The 22,129-nt window shown below is 46.3% G+C and overlaps 1 protein-coding gene across 3 annotated transcripts in view; it reads left to right on the top strand.

The window, feature by feature from the left end:
• Nucleotides 1-19,307: 19,307 nt before the first annotated feature.
• Nucleotides 19,308-22,129, top strand: part of Alk (anaplastic lymphoma kinase) — a 735,715-nt gene continuing 732,893 nt past the window's right edge. For 2 of the 3 annotated variants that reach the window (XR_001782029.2, XR_385265.4), the window contains exon 1: nt 19,308-20,982. Coding sequence is in view for 1 of the 3 variants with exons in the window: in NM_007439.2 (NP_031465.2) it covers nt 20,301-20,982 (682 nt within the window). In the remaining 2 variants the exon portion in view is untranslated. The remainder of the gene's footprint in view (nt 20,983-22,129) is intronic. The other variant, NM_007439.2, reaches the window with a different exon arrangement.

The following is a 22,129-nucleotide window of genomic DNA, read 5'->3' as shown; positions in this document are numbered from 1 at the left end:
GATGCTCTGAAAGAATCCTGTGGAGTGATATGTGCATTCAAGAACATCACTCATCAGAACACTGGAGGCCTAGTGACAGGATGTTTTCTTTGCCCCAGTTGCCATTGTACAGACTTGTCAAGTTGCATGTGCACAGTAGGACTGTTGCAGGCACAGAGGATGATTCCCGTGGATGCTAAATTTCCCGTGGATGCTAAATTAGGCCCCTCTTCCAACTCTACCCATGAGTTATTTTTAATGTAAGACCACCACAGTTTAAGAAGGTGAGTAACTCAGGCTTGAGTTGTAACTGTTACCTGGGAAACTGGAGTTCCCTTTTGGGCTTCTTAGTCTCATTAATAAAAGAGTTTAGGAAGGGACTGGGAAGGAAGTCAGAGGACAGTTTTATTAGATTTTTTTTTAAATATAGGCTAGGTAAAACTCCTGGCAGCCGCCAGGAGGACAGTACAAGACAGAGTCATGTTTTTTTAAGTTAAGCGTGGAATAGAAATAGATAGCTCATTAAGAAAGAAAAAAGGCTCTCCCAAGTATGGGAGTAGGCTAGCAAGCCAGGAAAAAGTCCCTGGAGCATTAAGCCATGCTGTAGGTGTTCTTTTGGATAGCCCTGCCCTTTCTTGGCCACATAAATGTTACAGGCTTTGTTTCGCCCATGTTGGCTAGATGATGCCAGGATAAAGTAGGGCTTCTAATCTCTGCAGATTGGCTGTGGTGGCAGGTGGCATATTAATCTCAATGTAGCCTTTCTCAGTTCCCCCTTTCCTAACAACACTGATCCTACTTTTTTATTAAGTTTGCCATTGTTAAGTAAAGTGGGTAGCTGATGTCTGAGATGTTACTAAGTAGCCAAAAAGCCTAACTCCATGGAGGGATCCTAGTGTTTCCTGTGAGAGAGGGAACTCTCTTGCTTTCTCCAGGCTTTGAGAATCCTGACTGTAAAGGCAACAGAGACAGACTGGAGAAACGCTCGGCTTCCCTCAAAGGGGGCCTGCTACACTGTGTCAAGCTGCTAGAGGCAGCAGCTGAACTCACCAGACTGGGATCCCTCGGCTTGCCACCTTGCTTCTCTGCAAACTCTCCTTGATGTAATGTGACTTACAGGCAAGGAACTGCAATAGTGCTGAAGGTTCATTAGTTGATCCTCCACAGGCCCTGGCGGGCAGGGCAGTGGGACCGTTTCCAAGAGACCATTCCTTAATGGACCGGGTTGCTTCTCTCTTTGGCTTAAAGGGCATTTTTCAAGCATTTCCGTGGTTTTCCCTTTACCCATCCTTGACTCTACGGCAGGAGGCTGCATGCAGGCAGGTCTTCTGTGTCCCCAGCCCACTGTTCTAAGTGCCTTGCTCAGTAGGGAACAGTGGACAACTTGCAGACAGTCTTGTTCTTCTGCAACTGTACTCTGTGGGCTTGGGAGAACGACCTGCTCACAGGGTTAGGTATGTGGGTCAGGGAAGAGGAAGTAGAAACAGGAAAGAGATGAGACGTGGACAACCCGCTGTCTCTCACAGGAGGAGGACCAGTGAGCAGCGCCGGGGAAGCAGACGCCATCTTGGCTCCTGGTGACCTTCATGCTGATGGGTTGGCAGATGGGTGTAGTTGCCCACAGGCTTTCCAAGTTCTGCCGGACTGGAGGTAGACTTGCCCATGGTAAGGGAGTCCAGAGTTGTTATAGCACCGCCCTTCGAGGGTGGCAAGATCTTGTCCTTAGGCTTCCAGGTCCTGTCCCAGGAGAGTCTGGTTTGGCCAAGAAGTTCCCAAGTTCTCCTAATTCTAGGCTTAACATGTGCATATTATCTACTTACTCTAGAATATCTTCTACAGTGTACACAGGGTCAACCAGCGCTATCCCATGGACATAAAAATGCACTTCTAAAGATTCCAAGTGGAGGAGGTTTAGTACTGTTCGTTCCCTTAGGTATTTGTAGCAGCACACTTAGGTAGTTCCAGTGACAGCCTGGTGATTAAAGAGTTTTTCGGCCAGGCCTTACCACCTGATCCTAACAAATAAACCTTTGTCTTCCTTTCGAGATCTCTACATGGCCAGGCAGATGCAGGCCGTGGCATGAGAACTGCATGGGAAACATACCCAGCATGGAAATATAAAACTTAGCAATGTGAATGTTGTAGTTCCATTAAAAGGCATATTTATCAAGGTAACTTCTAGTGTCAGGCTCAATGAGAAGTATCTTGGTTATTTTCTTACTCTTATAATAAGACACTTGCAGGGGGACAACTTAAGGAAGACAGAGTTTATTTTGGTCTATAGTTCAAAGATGAAGTCCAGCAGAGTGTAAGAGCCAAGGCAGCAGGAGCTTGAAGTAGCTGCTTGCGTTATGTCCAGTCAAGAAGCAGAGACCAAGGAAGGCTTGCTAGTGCTCCACTCACTTTCTCCATTTTTACACAGCTCAGGATCTCCTGCTCATTATGGCCCCACCCATACTTTGGATGGGTCTTCCTGTATTAATAAAAATAATCCAAATGATCCCCCTACTGGCCCATCTCTCAGGAGATTATTGATTCCCTCAGCTTGGCAATGCTAAGCATTACAATGACGTAGTGGGATGAATCTCAATCCACTAGCGGTAGGATTGAAACGATATTTCACAGTGCCCTCACCGTGCTGCTGCTGCTGCTACTGCTGCTGCTGCTGCTGCCGCTGCCGCTGCTGCTGCTGCTGCTGCTGCCGCCGCTGCTGCTGCTGCCGCTGCCGCTGCCGCTGCTGCTGCTGCTGCTTGGGAAGTGCAAGCCAGTGAAGAGCAGAGGAAGAAGGGGCCAACATTCTTGGACCATCTCAGCATCCGTGTGCTTCCCAACCACTGTCCTGCATAAGCATCACTGGGTCTCTGGTGCCAGCTATTCTAAAGTTCGAAGCCAGCATCATGACGGCTCATGTGCTCTCTGGGCAGCCCTGTGGTGAGCTCTGGTGACCTTGGGGTCAGTATAGACACCATGTATCAGGACTGGAAGTGTCTGAAGTGTCCCTGGGCTCAGCTGTGCTCTGAGAGACAGAGACAGGCATGGGCTTAAGGGCTCAGGGAGAAAGAGCTCCAACATAGGAGCAAGGAGTAAACAGGCTAGGGGTTGAAGGCTTTTAAGACATTCTCTTCTTTCTCAAGATGGTTTTTGGAAATTAGTCAGACCCCATAGCCTTCTGTTGAAATTTATGTCCTTAAAAAAAAAACTCCTTTAAAGAAAAATGTTTTTAAAAAACATAATGTTGCTGGTGACCACCTGTTTGTTAGCAACAAGCTCATGCCTTCTATTTGAAATGTCCGTTTGTCCTGCCGGATGAGGGCAGGACCAGGCATAAATACTGATTGTGAGAGCTAACCTGTTGATGGAAGCCTGGAGCTTAGAAATGTAAGCTGTAGTTCAACTAAAAGGCATATTTCCCAAGGCAAATTCCCAAGGCAAACTGTTAGGCAACAACAGGGTTCTAAGACCCCCACAAAATTGGAACAACACAAGGCTTTACAATCCCGGTCCCCTCACTAGAATCTTTTTAGGGGAAGCTGGCCTATTAGATTTGCTAAGAGGTAGAAAGGGGGTCTAGAAATCAGAGTGGAGTATGATTACTTTTCGCTGGTGATATAGTTGTGCACTTGGGAAATCCAAGACGATCCACAGTAAAACAGTTACAAGCAATGAGTGTTTCCAAAAGTGAAGATGGTATGAAATTAATATAGGAAAATCAATAGCACTCTGATATATAATATGAATAACCACTTATAAAATAAAATGTATTTGACAGGAAAAATCTCATTTACAGTAGCAAACGAAATAATATAAGCTTTATAAGAAATACTCAAGGTTCATATGAATAAGTTATTAAATGTTACTTGAGAACATTGTGTGTGTGTGTGGGGGGATGCCTCCTGTGTTCTTAGGCAGAAAGACTCAGTGCTGTGAAGAGGACCGAGCTCTTTGTTAATGTGTACATTTTTAAGTGATCTCAATCAATACTTTGTTTGAGCTAGTGAAGTCACATCTGGAACTCATATGGCAGAATTAAAGAATAGAGAATATGTGGGGAAACTCTGAGAAGATTGATTGGTTGTGGGGAGGAACAGCCTTGCACGTATTCTAAAGGACTCTCATTAAACAAAGTGTGAGGCTGGGGAGGGACAGGCAGGTGGATCTGTGCTATTGAATAGGGGAATCCACAGAGGTCCAAATATGCAAAACTATGTTAAAAGAAACATGGTGTCCCTTATCAGAGTGTGTGTACCTAGAGGGTAGAAATGAAATGCTCTCTCTCACTAGCTGTTATTAGACGCGTTCTCACGACCGGCCAGGAAAGACGCAACAAACCAGAATCTTCTGCGGCAAAACTTTATTGCTTACATCTTCAGGAGCAAGAGTGTAAGAAGCAAGAGAGAGAGAAAACGAAACCCCGTCCCTTTTTTAGGAGAGTTATATTTCGCCTAGGACGTGTCACTCCCTGATTGGCTGCAGCCCATCGGCCGAGTTGACGTCACGGGGAAGGCAGAGCACATGGAGTGAAGAACCACCCTCGGCATATGCGCAGATTATTTGTTTACCACTTAGAACACAGCTGTCAGCGCCATCTTGTAACGGCGAATGTGGGCGCGGCTCCCAACATCTCCCCCTTTCCTTTTAATAAGAGCAAATAGGCCACCCATATTAATGAGAGTGGAGATAGAGGTCAAATCCCCAGTGTGTAGGTAAAGGAGCCATGTACAGGATTAGCTCTTAGGCTCACAGGCTTTTACCCAGAGCAACCCTGACCTGCTCCCGTGTCGTTTTGCCTGGGGGAAGGGAACTAGGACACTGAACCTTCATGAAAGATGACATGTCTCCCTAGAATAGGCTCATATATGCCGCAGAGCCTTTCCATTGCAGTGCTTAGCCGTGCAACTCTCTCGGGCTGCTGAAGCACACTCACTCTATCCCGTGCAATGAGACTAGCCTCGTGGGATATAAGAGCTGAGTGGCCAGCGACCTATTGCCTAAGCATAGATATATCAGGGGAAGCTCCATGTTCTAGTCCTGCAAGCGCCTGGGCAATAACCACCTTGTCTCTCCTAGTTTGGGCCTTAAGCTTACAGACCAATCAAAGAAGCAACACTAATCCACAGCAAAGTGTATCTCCAAATAATATTAATCCCACCCAATTTTTTAAAGAAGGAAAATGCTGAGGAGATCCAATTGGGTAATCCTTTGGTCAGGGACAGGTCCAAGCGCGTGGAGTTGACCTGAAGTCTCAATTCCCGAAGGATCTGTTCAAATTCAGCCATCCAATTCTGTAACATATACTGAAAAAGACTTTTTGACAATTTAGCTGCCCTAGTAAATTTAACATACTGAATGGAAATAACACACAATCCCGGAAACTTTTGTTTACATCCCAGCTGAGTTATTTGTCATAATACATCTAGTTGTATCTGGACAAGATCTATGAGTTGATTAACCAGCATGAGACCTCTCTGTACTGGGCCAAATAAGTTCATTTGCTCATTAATGGCTCTGAGGTCATGGAGCAGTCTCCACTTTCCTGACTTTTTCTTAATTACAAAAATTGGAGTATTCCAAGGTGAGGTAGATGGCTCAATATGGCCTAGTTTTAATTGTTCCTCTACCAGTTGAATCACAGCTTCTAGTTTTTCAGAGGATAGGTGCCATTGAGGAACCCACACTGGGTCCCCTGTTTTCCATGGTATGGGTCGTGCTGCCCCAATGGCCGCTATGGAAAACCCAGACCCTGTCTGTCTTGGTTTCCATTAGGTAAGATAGGCTCTATCCTTCCCTGTTCTTGATGTCCTAACCCTTTTCCTTCTTTATAACCCATCTTTGCCATGATATTTTTTGCTTTAGTTGAATACCCTCCCGATGGGGCGTTTTCATTGGACAAAATAAGGCCCAAATGCTGCATAATATCCCTTCCCCAGAGGTTAACCGGGAGTGGGAGCACATAAGGTATGAATTTCCCTTGCTGTCCTTCAGAGGATTCCCACGTCAAGGCAATGGAGCTTATAGTGGGACATGATTGATAACCTAGGCCCTGTAATGAATGAGATGACTCTGTGGTGGGCCATGCTTTGGGCCACCAATGTGTAGAGATTATACTTTTATCTGCTCCGGTATCAAGGATGCCTTCAAACTCTTTTCCATTAATCTTAAGGCGGAGCTTAGGTCTATCATTTAAAGATACAACCAAATAGGCAGAATCATTTCCTGAGGAGCCCATTTTCTTTATCTCAGGTCCTGCAGATTTCTCCCTGGTATTATCAGGGAGGAGCAGCAGCTGAGCTATCCTATCTCCTTTACTAATAGAAAAAACGCCCTTAGGGCTTGAGCACAGGACCTGTATTTCAGGGGAATGTTGACAATCCATAACTCCAGGGTGGACTACTAAGCCCTGCAAGGTGAGTGAACCCCGGCCGAGAATAAGGCCCATGGTTCCCGGGGGCAAGGATGGTATAGGCTCCACTGGCACCGGCTGAATACTCATTTGAGGCATTAATAGGAAGTCGGAGGCGGCACGCAGGTCCACCCTTGTTGGTCTTCCTGGGTCGCCTCTCTGACTGCTTCCTGGGTCCTGACAAACCGGTTCCCATATCTTTGAGGGCCCTGGGACCGAGGGCCCGATGACCCGTTTTTTGGCACATCAGTTGATTGACTATCAGGTGGGGGAAGGACTCTGCCCTTTATATCCCTCACAGAGCGACACTGGTCAGCTCTATGATAACCCTTGCCACACTTAGAGCAAAGAGTGAGAGTCCCTCCCTGTTTATCTGGAGCTCTGCAATCTTTCTTAAAATGCCCAGGCTTTCCGCAATTAAAACATGTCCTCTGATCATTTCTGCCCATGGAGCGGTTCTGAGATTGAAGGATGGCGGCCGCTAAGCCTGCATTGGTGAGAGGTCCCCCAAGCTCTCGACAGACCCTGAGCCAGTCTTGTAAGCCTTTGTTCTTTCTTGGGGCTATGGCCGCTCGGCACTCCTTTGTGGCTTGCTCATAGATTAGCTGTTCTACCAGAGGCGCGGCTTGCTCTGAATCTCCAAAAATACGCTCTGCTGCCTCTGTCATTCTGGCCACAAAATCTGAGAAGGATTCCTGAGGTCCCTGGATTATCTTTGTTAACTGCCCAGTGGTTTCACCTGCTCGGGAGAGCGCCTTCCAGGCCCTAATAGCCGTGGAAGAAATCTGGGCATAAGCTCCCCAATGGTAGTTTGTTTGATCAGCAGAATAAGCTCCCTGACCCGTTAACAAGTCAAAAGTCCAATCTCTCTGCTCTGGAGTCAAAGCAGCTGCGTTTGCTCGGGCCTGCGCTTGTGCAGTTTCATGCCAAAGAGCTCTCCATTCCATATATTTGCCCATACTAGGGAGAGCGGCTTTTACAACCGTTTGCCAGTCAGCAGGAGTTAGTGCCATGCCGGCGAGCCTGTCTAACTGCACCAAGGTAAAATTAGCATTGGTTCCGTATTTACGGACCGACTCGGCAATTTCTTTAATTTGTAAGTATTCTACCGGAGCGTGGACACGCCCACCCTCGGCTCCTTCAAAGACCGGAAATGCCTGTTGTATTTTCCTTTGTTCCTCTCTGGGAATGAATGAGTCTGCGCACTGCCTCTCTGCGCAGGGCTGACGCACTACGCAGGGCGGGGACTCCGCATAGGGCGGACCTTGAAGCCGACTGCCCTGAGGCCAATCAGCAAACTGGCCTTCGCCAGCCGCTTTTGGCTTCCTTAACTGATTAGCTAGCACTTTACCTGGCTGGTACCCTTTTTTCTCATAATGAGCTGCTTCTTCCTCCCAGTCTGTTTCTTCAGAGGAGAATTCATCATCTGATTCAGAGCTACTAAGAGCTGGCTTCCTGAGCTCATCTAGTGACGAGTATCTCCTAGAGACCTCCGCTAATCGATCTTTTTTCTTTTCTTTTTTCTTTTCCTTCCTTCTAATCTCTCCCCAGGTATTCTTACCTGACCTAAACTTTTCCTCGGGTTCAAGACCCTTGGAAAGGCCTGTATACTTATTTTGTGTACCATATTTCCTCTTTGTTCCTACTCTCTCTCCCCACTTTACTTCTGATAGCTTTTCCTGAATTTCATCTAGAATCCTCCCTGCCTTAACCACTTGATAACATGTGAAAAGGAACAAAAGGGCTTCTAACACTAGAAAAAATTCAAGGCCAAACATTTTCCACTTTACTTCTGATAGACTGTCTTGAATTTCCTTAGAAAGTTCAAGGCCAGGCTTACCTCGTAAAGCTGTACTCACTGGTACTCTCGTTCCCCAGCTGAAAAGTTCTGAATTCATGCAGTTGAATCCTTCTTAACAGTCTGCTTTACGGGAACCTTTATTACCGCGACCCGCAGTTCTGGTTCTGGAATGAGGGATCTTCCTTGCGCCAGTCCCGAGTTTTTTTCTCGTCCCGGAATTCGGCACCAATTGTTATTAGACGCGTTCTCACGACCGGCCAGGAAAGACGCAACAAACCAGAATCTTCTGCGGCAAAACTTTATTGCTTACATCTTCAGGAGCAAGAGTGTAAGAAGCAAGAGAGAGAGAAAACGAAACCCCGTCCCTTTTTTAGGAGAGTTATATTTCGCCTAGGACGTGTCACTCCCTGATTGGCTGCAGCCCATCGGCCGAGTTGACGTCACGGGGAAGGCAGAGCACATGGAGTGAAGAACCACCCTCGGCATATGCGCAGATTATTTGTTTACCACTTAGAACACAGCTGTCAGCGCCATCTTGTAACAGCGAATGTGGGCGCGGCTCCCAACAACTAGCCATCTTCCTTCCTTCCTTCCTTCCTTCCTTCCTTCCTTCCTTCCTTCCTCCCTCCCTCCCTCCCTCCCTTCCCCCCTCTCTCTCCCTCCCTCCCTCCCTCTCTCTTTTTCCTTATTTATTTATTTTGGATAGAGCCTCTCTCTCTCTCTCTCTCTCTCTCTCTCTCTCTCTCTCTCTCTCTCTCCCTCTCTGACATGGGCTCTCTTTCTTTTTGCAGGAACTTGCTGTTTGGGTGACACTGTACACCGGCTGGCAGATGACTCTGTGATAGACTCTTGTCCCTCATCCTTCTGGAGTTAGAGATGGATGTGGCTGTGCAGGGCTTTCCCTGGGGATTGAAACTCAGGCCCTCAAGCTTCCAAAGCAAGGACTTTGCTTACCGAGCCGTTTCATTGTCTCTTCAGGAAATTATTCTGTTTTTATTCAATATAATTGCATTGTGACAGTGAGCTCCATGCATGAACACAATGTTTAGAAGTAAACTTGAGGCCAGTCTGGTGGGGCATGTGTACAGTCTCGGCTGCTCAGGAGGTGGGAGAAGGATGAATTCAAGTTCAAGGTCAGCCTGAACAACATAGCTAAAATAGCAAGATACTGCCTCAAGTTCAAAATTGAAACTGGATTATAGTTTAATTCTTTGGCAAAAGTCCCAGTGGATAAAATCCATGAAGATGCTAGAAGAAAATACAGGATAAAATTTAATGTATCTTATGCCATGTGTAATACACACACACACACACACACACACACACACATTGAAAAGAAATTACTGTTTATTTCAGTTACAAACACTTTTGCATGGTAAGATAAAATAACCAAATGTAAAGAGAAAAATGTGCTAATTTCCTTAATATATAAAGATCTATTAATCAAATAAATGAAGATGAAGAAGTCAGTATACAAACTGGGACTTTCCAGAAAAGATGACCTGACAGACTTTTCCAGAGCAGCAAACCACTCAGTCTCCCATGAGGAAAGAAGAGGAACTTGAAGTCCAGCGGGGTTAGGACTAGACTTCAGAGATCACACAGTGTGGTGGTGAATGTGTGAGGAGATGACTTCTTCCAACACCACACATAGTGATGTATAATAGTGATGACAGCAAAGTGTCAAAAAAACCAAACCAAACCACCACCACCAACAACATAAAAGTCCACATGGTCAATAGTGCTGGTTGGCTACAGCTGGAATAACCATAAATTGAGATGAAATGCAGCCACTTAGAGACACTCAGGGTGCTTTGTGAGTGCTGAGATTAAGCAGTCACAAAGCCATGTTGTCATATTTAGAAGAGTGACAGGTATGCATGGCAGACAGTGTGCGCTTGCATATGTGTGTGTGTGTGTGTGTGTGTGAAGGCCTCTACCAACAAACACCAAACATTAAAGCCTCAGAAAACTCTTGTACTTTTTAAAGTGATCAAGATGCAAAGATTGTTCTAGAAAGGTCTAGAAGAAAACTTAACGATACATGAACACGCATCCCACAAGCTGTCAGGTTGATGATACCAGCATATAGCTTGTGGCTTCTGAAAAGCTCCCCTGTGAGTCTTAGGGAGAATAAACATAGAGTAGGTGATCGGCGCATTGGTATTATTGTGAAAATAATTTCGACCCTTGTGGATTCCCTAAAAGGATCAATCATCAAGACCCCAGACCCCAGGCATTTGTGGTCCACACTTTGCAGACTGCCAGCCTACATCGCTGTGGTTATCCTTGCATAGCAGAGTTCTGCATGAGTATTTCTGAATGGGCAAAAGTTATCGCCTCTGAGAAAACAAACATAGAAGACTAGAGAACCCTGCTGGGGGGCGGGGGGGAAGATGTACTTCCCACTATGCAACCTTTGATAGCATTTCAAGTCTATGCATTTCTTTAAAAAATAAACTCAGGGTTTCTTAAAACAAAACAAAACAAAAACCAAAAACCAGTGAATTGAAATGCAAATAGAGATTTGTAGCTGATAGATTAATCCGAGTCATGGACAAAGACTGATATACATGTGTATTTGTCGAAGCGTTATACATAACAGCTAAGATTTGCAAACACCGCACATGCTCCAGAAGAGAGATTGGTTAAACAAATGGTAGTGCATCTATATGTTGTAATTCCACGGAGTCATTAAAAACCATAAATCCTTAGAATGTTCTGTGATATGGGGAAATGCTCACAATATAATGGTAAGTTTAAAAAATGGCACACGACATAACTTTGCATGAGCCAAATTACACCAATTTAAAACAATACTGGAAGGATCTATGGCAAAATTTGAAGTCATTAGTTTTGGGTGGTGAGTGTGTGGGTTATTTATGTTGCTCTTTAAATATATTTATGAATTTTCCAAATTCCTCGCAGTTAATATCTATCACTTTTATATAATCGGAGAACAAATTCTATAAAATATAGAGTTGAAAAGGCTTCTTCCCAGGGCTCTCTCTTCCCATGAGCTTCTTCAGGAAGTACTAATGGACAGTGGCTCTATCTCCACGGGGGGACCCTTTCTTTGGCTGTAGCCTGTTGTGATGGACACTAGCTTGGTGGATTTTGGAGCTCAGTGGATTGGCCTGTAGTGACTGGCTCAGAATAAAGGAAGCAGGGGAACACAGGGAATGAGAGTGTGATCAGTTACTGCGGAACAAATCCGTCAGAAGTGATGCTGTCTAACATAACAATAAACCCCTGTTTGTTATCTCTCAGTCACCTGAGTCAAGCAACTGACCTGACTAGATAGTTCTAGCTCAGGGTCTCTTCTGGAGCCTCCGACATCTGAAGGCTTGAGCACAGCAGTGAGATCCAGCTCGCAGGGGGCTTAGTTACATACCTGACAAGTTGTGACTGACTGATGGCAGGACTTCTTGCCACTGGGCCATATGGGTCTTCCTGAGAGCTTCTGGTATATCTTACAGAACACTAGGTGGCTTCTTCAGATCCAAGACACTTTAAGGCCAACTTCAGAAACTGTATTTCTGCCTGTGTTTTTGGTGATTCTGGTTAGCCTTAGTCAGCACGGGAAGGCAAGAAACTGTTGCAAACAAAGGACAGTGGGCTGTTTTCAGAAAAGCTGGTTAGGTAATGGACATTTGCTTTTCAAAACAATGAGCAAGGCTGCCAAATTTGCTAGAGTCTCTATGGCCAGACAGTCTGGATTAATGAAGGGTTTGAGATTTTGCATTGTGGGTTAGGGACTGGTTGACAGGGCCATCCTGGGATTGCTAAGCCACTAGGAGACGTCGCACAGGGTTTGGAATTTGGGAAGAGTAAGGCTGAAATTCCTGAAATAGTATCCTATTGTTCTGTTGTTCTCTTGCTTTCAGGACGATCTCCTATATTATAACCGATATTATAACCCATTCTGAACGCCTTGTGTCAACCTTGCTTTAACTTTATTTTCTATATAGCTTAGAAATATCTATGCAATACAAACACTACAGTAGCATTCAAACGAATTCTCCCTAATTGCTTGCCATGTGCTTCTTTATACAGAGATATCCTATCAGGCTATATCCAGATGGGTGGCCTCTGTAAAAATAATTACTATGGAATAGGTTTCCCCAACACTAGGAAAATCCACATGATCTGAAAGAGGGGACACTAAATCTCTGTCATTATTGAATGGACAAGACCATTCCTGAGAATGGACAAGACCATATACATTGAGAATGATCCAGGAAGGACCAGTGACAGAAAAAGGGTCCTCTAGCTTTGGTTTGATTTGCCAAGGGTCTTTAAAACCTATCCCATGTTTGTTTAGAAAGTGAGGTGCTCATTAAGAGATCACAGGTCTGATGGGAAGTACCAGTTCTCAAGGCAGGGAGCATGCCGGCACTCTGCTGTTTAAATGAGTCAAGTGTAAGCCCTCACTGTCTGTGGTTCCCAAGTCAAAGATGGAAGAGACACTCCAACTAGACTGAGTTGGATCCTGATGTAAGCCTCTGCTCTAACCAGCCATGATGGGGGCACAGTAATTAGGGATTCCTGCCACCAGCTATGAACACAGTCAGAAAAAGAAAAGGAAGGCAAGAGAAGCATTTCATGCGTATTCCTAAGAGTGAGGACTAGAAGTCCATGTGTTCAGAGCAGAGGATTGATTAAGGAAACCATCAATGCATAATAGATCTCAGGAAGAATTACGCCTGGGGTGGGGGGTCTCATAAAAAAAAAGGGTAAGATATTTTCTTTTGAGGAATTTAGGAGCCAGAACTGGAATGTGTTTGCCACACAAGCATGAAGACTAGTGTTTAGGTACCCAGAACCTACAGAAAAGCTATGTATAAAAGACATGTACTGGTGATGTTGGGACAGGTAGATTTCTGGAGCTAGCAGCCCAGCTACAGACTCAATGAGAGACCCTGTCTCGAAAACTAAACCGTAGAATGCCTAAGGAGGTCAGTCACCATCAGCCTCTGCCTCCACACGTGTGCATTTGCCTACGAGGACTCAAGCACACACGTCTGTGCACTCCTCCCTCTACCCGACACAAGGAAGTAACATCACAATCACAGAAACTCAAAATAGGATCTGCTCATCGTGTCAGAGGTTGAACTCAGAGTGAGAAAGGGGTTCGTAAGATAGCCAGTTGATAGCGAGCATCTAATTTCAATTTTTCCAAAGGAGAACCAAGATTGGTTTCTAAAGCTAATCTGGTATTAGTCAAGGGATGTCAATCATCCAGGGTCTGGGTAAGAAAGCCAGGCAGGCACAGCAGGAATGTAGAATGATGGATCAGATCAGACTGGGTAGTAGGAACTTAATTTGATTGTTCGGACGGCTAGAGCGGGTCCATTGGACTTAGTCTATTGCTTGGAGATTGACTTGCTTACAGTCTGCTGATCCATCATGGAGTCACCAGCAAGCTTCAGGGCTCCAGAGCCCTCTTGCTGACACTGAAAGTCCTCGGCCGGGGCCCTCACCTTTCTTGTTTGGAAATCAGAGAAAGGTAAATAGAAGGATGCTGTGTATTGGTTTGAGGGCTCTTTGAAAGACTCTCAAGAAAGTTACGTTGATAACCAAATTACCCCCAAAGGTTTCTCTTTCATCTTCCTCAACCAAAACAGACATTTTAAGAAGGCAAAAGCACATCAGGATAGGAGGAAGTGATAAAGCCGGCTTTCGTTCGGGAGTTACAATAATAGCCTGTGCCCTTCTTCCCTAATGTGTTGGGCTTCTGAGAACACATGGATTATTGTGAGAGGTACAGTGACTGCTGTTTGCTTTTATCTCCTTGTTTCTCTTCTCTTCTGTAGATGTAGGGTTGTTTGTAGTTTCCAGGAGAGTGCTATTCCTCTGGTATTTGGAAAAGGCTTTCTCTTTGCCTGTGTCACCTCTTATGTGCTACCGTGGTAGAGACCACGGTGATGTGGGCAAGGCAGCAAGCATATTTGAGAAGCAGCACTCTGCAATGGTGGTTGGGCTCTTTAGATTGGCTGTGGATTCACAGTGAATTAATTAAGGGCATTTTTCTTCTCCAGATGGCTCTGGCCTATGGACCTCTTTTTAGTCTATATTAGTCTTCTTCATACAACTTTCAAGTCTTACCTTTCTAAGGGGATCAGTAAGGATATTTGCTAGGTAGATATTTCTGACTCTTCACAGCACTGGCTGCTTCATATAGGTTAGGGTGGTGTGTGTGTGTATGTGTGTGTGTGTGCGCGTGCAAAAGACATATGTTATCTATGGGTTGGAGTATTTGCTTGTTGGTACAAGACCTTCCACAGCTGTATAGTAGTGGCTGCCCCATCAGCCTGGATTCCTATGTGACTGATGAGTCACACAGTCCCAATGTATTTCATTGTTTTTCAGCTACTGAGATTTAGGTGTTTGTGGGGGGAGGATCAAATCCGATTAAAGTCATCTCTGATGAAGGGTGATTTTCATTCCAGGTGGTGCAGTTTTTATTATTTTCCTCCCATGTTTTCTATTTTTATGATTTCTGTTTAGTTGTGGCATAGGCATGGATTGAACTTAATATTCTGGTAATGTAAATTTAAGGTTTTGGTTTGGTAGGAACCTAGGCTTGTATATGTTCATTTGTACATGTGTATGTAGAGGCCAGAAATCAACATAGGTGTCTCCCTTGACTACTTTCTACTTAGTTTTTTGAGATACAATCTCTCACTAAAGCCGGAGATCACAAATTTGGTAGACTGGCTAGCCAGAAAGCCCCTGGCTTCTTTCTGTGGACACTTTCTTGGGGCTGGGGTTACAGGGGCGTAACATGTTACCTGACTTCTGGGCTCCTAGAGTCAGGTCATTATGCCTACCTGGCAAGCACTTTATTAACTGAGCCATCTCAGCCCTAGATTCTGAACTTTTATTTGCCAAAGTACCGTTCCTCTGCACATCATGCCAAGAGAAGCACAGAGTAGATACTTAGTAAATATTGATTGCATTGATACTTAATGACGTTTCTTACCATTGACCATAATGAATATTAGATGATAGCTTAGCAAGCTACAGAAGTAGGGTTGAGGATTGTCTATGGGCTAAGACATACTCTTAGATAAATCTTTGCCCTCCCCCTTTCATTCAGTATTACATTCATCTTATTTCTCCTTCCTTTGGAAACTTAGTCTCCTAGTATCTGCCAACCCTTTTCCTTGGTATAGGATGAGACTGTTGGGTCATTTGAAGACTTCCTCATGGACTTCTTGACTGGCATATTAAAGACCATGCCATCTCCTTTCCTAATTTACTAGGAGCACAGCTAAATCAAGGCTTCTCAAGGTCCTACAATCTCTAAAGAGGAGAGCTGTGACTCCGGCTTTCCTGAACACAATTCGCTTGCTTTATTTGGAGATGTCCTCAGGGTCCCAATTCCTTATTTTAAAGGTTTATTCTTTGACAATTTCATATATGCCTATAATGAAGTTTGACCATATTCACCCACATAACTCCAACTTATCTGATCCCCCACCTCGGCCTCCCTTTTCTTCCCAAGTCTCCCTCCAACTCTTATATCTTTATTTAATTACTCAGCAATTCAACCTCTCAGTGTCCTCCAACAGCAGTCAGAAGTCAGCTTTCTTTATTACCGTGTTCTCCAAAACCCTCAAGGAAGTGGACCGTGTGTGGCTCACCCCTCCAGGCCATGTCTTTCATTTACTGTTTTCTAACCCTACTGGTTTTGTTCTTTGTTCTGCCTTTTGGATGTGTCAGCACGTTCTCGTCTCACACACTTGATTTCCTGAGACCTTTCTCCTTTACAATCTCTGGGAGATTATCCCGCCCAACAAATGAGGACATCCTGTCAGAGATCCCTTCTCTAACCAGTTAGCTAGATCTATTGCAATATCCCAACCCCCACACCAAACCATCCTTCATCGCACATCCTTATTGTATTCTCTTCCCGTGGGAATGTGAGCATCTAGGGATGAGGGACTCAATGTATCTTCTTCAAAGTGACATTGCACAATACAGGCATCAGCCTGTATACACTAGGTACTCAGGAGATATTCATTGACTAAACGGATGTCCAAGGTCTATAGGTCCCAGTCAGATTTTACACTCATGAGATATGTTTACTGAAATTATACCACCTGGATCTAAAATGCTGCTGTTAATTGCCTTCCTTATAGAGAACTCAAAGCCTACCCCAACCGAGTTGTCCATTTCTTTGTATAGAAAAATTGGGAATTCCATGAAAAGGCTCTTCTTTACTTAACCGCCAGAGTTGTGTGCAAGGTGACCCCAGCAACCCAACATTTTTATCGTCTCTTCAGATCTTCTAGTATCTGTACCTGTCCTCTTTGCCATCCTCACCCTCCTGTGTCACTCGTCCTTGCCCTTTCAGCTTCTTCGTTTCCTCTGCCCACACATCACTGTCCATCAGTGCATCCCTCCCCATTTACCTTCTATTGTTAATGAAGGTCCTGGACTCAGATATCTAGGTCAACTCAGGTGATAAATCTTGACACCAGAATAGATCCAATGAGGAGTGACTCTAATTCAGTTTTTATTTGCCCTCCGTAAATAGAGACCTATAACCCCTTCCCCCACAGTACAGTATTACCGAGAATATCTTTTCAACGTTGAGAATTGAACCTCCTGTCTTATGCATGCTAAGCAAGGTCTACGCCACCAAGCCATACTCCCTACCCCATTATTCTCAATACTAACCGAGGATTATTTTGAAGCATACTGGACTCACACTGTGTACACAAGGCATGCTAGCTTTCAGCGCTCACATATTTTGTCTCTATTTCCCCTGTTTCTTCTAAATTCCACTTCCCTGTAACCTCACCTCTCCATGGTGATGTCATAGGATAACAATGTCAAAATTATAGTTGTCCCGATGAGAAGGCCTAATTTGTCTCAATGGGATGTATGATTTTTGTTTTGAGAAAAAGAATCACTAGTTTGAATTCTAACATTGTTATTTATTTGCTGTTTGATCTTGGGCAATTTATTTTGCCTCTCTGAGACTTAACTGTTCCTCCTCTCATGGAAATATTAGTAATTGCTATGTCCTCCCAAAAGGCTACTTGTGTGATGTGAGACACACATGCACACACATACACATTTGTAGACGCAGATGCTTGGTGTCTGATAAATTATCAATAGCCAAAAAATTACCAAGCAAATAGGGGACATGGTCATTTTTGAGTTAGTATAATTTAATCTTCAGGGAAAGGCACGTGTTTCTCCTTGGGAGAAGTGAGAGAGTTAATAAGGCATGAGAGTTAATTGAGACACCCCCCCCCCCCCACACACACACACACATGCTCCCTCCATGAGATACAAAAGCAAGTTAAGGGCTCCTTGGCAGGGCGTTCAGAACCTTGATGGCTAATCCAGGTTGAGTTTCTAGTCTCTGCTGCCCCCTAGTGGCCACTGGTTTCAGAGGCCTATTCACAGTCCTTGACAGATTAAGAGTCAATTCGCCTTTGAACAAGAGTTATACAGACAGGAAAGACATGGAACAGGGGTGTGAAGGGGCTAGTGTTTTGATCCTTTTCACGTTTTAGATAGAAAGATTTTTTTCCTGAGGGTTTTCACAGCAGAAAATTTGATGAGAACCCAAACATACTATGAAAATAATTAACTCCATGGTCTTCTTCCTTCCCCAAGATAGGAGCATTTTTTTTTAATTCTCTTTTTTTCAAATCTCATCCCTTAAACAATTAAGTTGGCTACATATGAGTATTTCACATATACGGCTGAAAGCCAGACGTTCACTGAGAAGTAGTGTTGTTTGTTTGTTTGATTGGTTGGTTTTGTCTTTAGGGTTTCACTGCTCATCATGACAGCACAGTTATGGGAAAGACCCTGGCCTTAAAGGAGCAGGGTCTCCACTTGGCTGTTCTCGCATGTGGGGCAGTGAGCAAGATACTGCATCTCTTAGAGCTGGGTGAGGGAGGGTCCACTGGACAATGTACTGGGACACTGGGAGAGCTAGCATGAGTGAGACAGTCAGCCTTGGAGAGAAGGGACTGAGAAATTTGTGTGAACTAAAACTTACCCTTATCTGGGCTTCTGGTGACACACAGCCATTATCTGAAAGAAAAGGAGACTGGAGGGAGAACCTGGCATTTTAAGTAAGTGAATAAATAGAAGGCCTTGAGTGTGTGTGCCACCGCCCCACACAACCTTCTTCCACAGAGTCATATCCATAGCCTCTGGCCTGCTACTCATGGACCGCTAGGGCAAAGTAGCAGTCAAGAGGACTGGAGGGTGGGCTTGGAAGTCTCACATGAGCAAATGATCCAGAACTGGAATTAAAAATATCCGTCTCATGTGTGGTGGTTTATGCTTGTAATCCCAAATCCCAGCACTTGAAAAGCCGGAACAGGATTTCCAAGAGTTCCTAGTCAGTCTAGGCAGTGTAGTGAGTTCAAGCCCAGCCTGGGCTACAAAAACGAGGTCGTATTTCAAAAAAGGCCAAAATAAAAAAAGTGAATAAACAAATAGTGTCGTGGTGGGGTGGTTGCTCAGCGGCAGAGCGTTCGCTTGTCTTATAGAAGGCTCTGAGTTTCATCCCCAGTTTCTGTCTGGAAACCTGTGCAGACACCATTATGAGAAAACCAAGTGGCTGACAGGTCTGACAGCATTTGTTGCGGCTAAAGCCGAAGAAGAACAACTCAGGCTCTCAGGAATGCTTTCAAATAACAGGAGTGTTGGAGAAGGTTCCCTTTCAAGGCTCCAAGGCTCTTGAATCTTGCAGGGCCTCGCTACCCCTGCCTCCTTCTGGTTTTTCTTTGCCTCCAGATTTATTCCGGAACCTGCTCCTCTGAAGTCGGACACATTTAATCTGTTAAATGTATAATTAGACAGAGTGTTTGGTTGCAACGATCGCTTCCAGTTTTCCCATTTATCCAAAATACTCTCTTGTTCGCACAGCGGAGAAATAGGGCAGGCAATCTGGAGGAAGGAACAGGCACCAGCAGCGGGAGGCGGGGCGGGCTTGGTGCTTTTCTCAATGAATACTGAGGCCTCTGCAGATTTGCATAGGAGCAGATCTCGCAGCGGCATTGGCCGGCGGGCTTGGAAGGGGGCGGGGCCGGCTGCGTGGGCTGGGCGGCTGCGCTGAGTTCGCTCTAGAGCCCCGCCCCTCGCGGAGGCCCCGCCCCCCTTCGGCGCGCGCTCGCGGCACTGCCAGCTGCAAGTGGCGGGCGCCCAGGCAGATGCGATCCAGCGGCTCTGGGGGCGGCAGCAGCGGTGGCAACTGGCACCTCCCGCTGCTTCTGTCCAGCGGTTCTCGGGGGGGCAGTAAGACGTTTTCCGTTCGCCCCCTGGCCAGTCAACAAAACCGCGGGCGCTGCTGGTAGGTGAGGAGGGGGCTGGCTACATTGCGGGCTCCTCTGCCCGGAATGTTTTCACTAGTCGCCAGCGGCCAGGGCCGCCCGGGTGCTTGGGAGTGAACTCCGAGGAACCAAGACGTCGGTGACGGCAAGGACGCTGCAAACTTGCGCGCGTGGAGGCAGCGGGAGCCTCCTCTCCGCAACGCAGAGCTCGTGTTCACGCCCAGAAGTTCAGCGGGCAGGGTGATCGATCCGAAGACTTCCTGCAGCGGAGGTCACTTGAGGGGGCGCTAGAAAGCAGCCCCCTCCGGTGGTCCTTGCCTAGACCTGGGAAGGAGCGCAGAGGAGGTGACAGGAGCGGAGGACGTGGGCAAGACAGTGACCGACTCGGAGCCACGGTTCACAGCCTGGAAAGTTGCAGAAGATTGGAAGCTAAGAGGAGAGCTCTGGTCGCCGAGGGCTCCTTGAACGGTACCTAATTGCCACCTCCCTGGTCCCTGAGCAAAGGCCTCTACAAATGGGGCGCAGCACGGCGAGAGGCGCAGGATCCAGCTGTTGAGCCCAGGGTGTCTCACTGTCTCCGAACTACCCCCTGACTTTGTCTTCCGTTTTGCTGAGAACCCTTCTCGCCTCCTTGTAGCTTGGGAAAAGCAAGGGCGCTCTATAGTGTACACACAGTCCCTGAGATCTAGTGGAAGGAGCCATTCAGGACCAAGGACTATTTGGAGCCCTTTCCTGTTTGGGGGAGAGTGAAGGGCGAGGCTGGACCAGCAAGGGAAGGGAGACTAGTGTAAACTCGCCCTCCAGCGGGATGGGAGCTGCTGGGTTCCTGTGGCTGCTGCCTCCACTGCTTTTGGCAGCAGCCTCGTACTCCGGAGCTGCAACCGATCAGCGCGCGGGTTCCCCAGCCTCAGGGCCTCCTCTGCAGCCCCGGGAGCCGCTCAGTTATTCGCGCCTGCAGAGGAAGAGTCTGGCAGTGGACTTCGTTGTACCCTCGCTCTTCCGCGTCTATGCCCGAGACCTGCTGCTACCGCAGCCACGGTCCCCCTCGGAGCCCGAGGCTGGCGGGCTGGAGGCGCGGGGATCACTGGCCCTGGATTGTGAGCCTCTGCTCAGGCTGCTGGGGCCACTGCCTGGAATCTCCTGGGCAGATGGAGCCAGTTCTCCTAGTCCCGAGGCGGGTCCGACGCTGTCCAGGGTGCTGAAGGGAGGCTCGGTGCGCAAGCTCAGGCGTGCCAAACAGCTGGTGCTGGAGCTGGGCGAGGAGACGATTCTTGAAGGCTGTATTGGTCCCCCAGAGGAGGTAGCGGCTGTGGGGATACTCCAGTTCAACCTCAGCGAGCTGTTCAGCTGGTGGATTCTCCACGGCGAAGGGAGGCTGAGGATCCGCCTGATGCCTGAGAAGAAGGCATCGGAAGTGGGCAGGGAGGGAAGGCTATCCAGTGCGATCCGAGCCTCCCAGCCCCGCCTTCTCTTCCAGATCTTCGGGACGGGTGAGCAGCTCCCACTAGAGTGTGTTGGGATTTGCATTTTTAGTTATACGACATGTAGACACTGCTAACTAACTCTTATTCTTCTAGCCCCCTTTTCATCGTACTTGAACTTAGACCCGTGGTTTCTTTTTATGTGCTTAAACATAGTAACTTCCCAATAGAACCTTCTCTCTCTCTCTCTAGCAACCAAGTTGGGAGAAAAGTTTTCCAGTGTTGGCAGAATGCCTTCCACTGACTTACACACGATCCCACTGGATCATAATTGGATGCCCTCCTTCCTGAGCTCTGAGAATGGCTGAAACGTCCCTATAACGCCCGAGTTCCAAGTTACGGGACCTCACACTATTGCTCTTTTTTTCTTGACTCTTGTTTCTCTTCTAGACGACCACCTATTTGGAGAATGTGGTCGAATTTCCCAGAGAATAGAGAATTCCCCTTAATACTGAGTCTCAGCCAACTGCCTGTCCCTGTCCCTCCTCTCCAGTGCTGGCTAACCCAGAGGTTCTCTTTTCCTTAATTATTCATTCTGCCACATTGGACTCCCACCTCCAGACTGTTTACACACTCAGACTCTCGATGTTCTCAGATGTCCCAGGAAAGTCCCAGAGGAACTAAGGAACAGGGGCAGGAGAGTTGTAGGGAATGGGATGAAAACTGTTGAGGTTACTTTGCTTCGGGGGGAGAAGCAAGACAGTTGCCTTTCCTGCCTCCCCCTTTGTTTGCCCTGGGAGTCTTAGCTTGCATGTGTGTAGCAGCTGCTCTGGATGAGAGCTCTGGCAGGCTCTCATTGCTGGAGGCTCCTGGAGTGAGGTTTCTGTTTCATTTACTTCCCCCATTTCTTCCAAAATTCACCGCATTAGGGGCTGTATGTGCAAGCATTTACTTCTAACTCTGCAGTAGTGTCTTTTGAATGGCAAGCCAGGTGGTTTTGAATGAGTGTGTCTCTCAGAAGACCGTGAGGGGAAGGACTTGTGAATGAATTAAATATGCAATGTAAATGAATGAGAAAAACCGCAGAAAGAGAAATCATGCTTTTAAAAAGAAGCCCACACTGATTTCATTGAACAAACCTAGCTTCTTTTCTACGTCCTCATCATCAGAAATAGATGGAGTTCTTATGCTCCACTGGTTACTAATGTTTAGTATT

The sequence above is a fragment of the Mus musculus genome, chromosome 17 (assembly GCF_000001635.26).
Source record: "Mus musculus strain C57BL/6J chromosome 17, GRCm38.p6 C57BL/6J".
NCBI lineage: Eukaryota > Metazoa > Chordata > Mammalia > Rodentia > Muridae > Mus > Mus musculus.
This window is presented reverse-complemented; position numbering and strand designations above follow the sequence as displayed.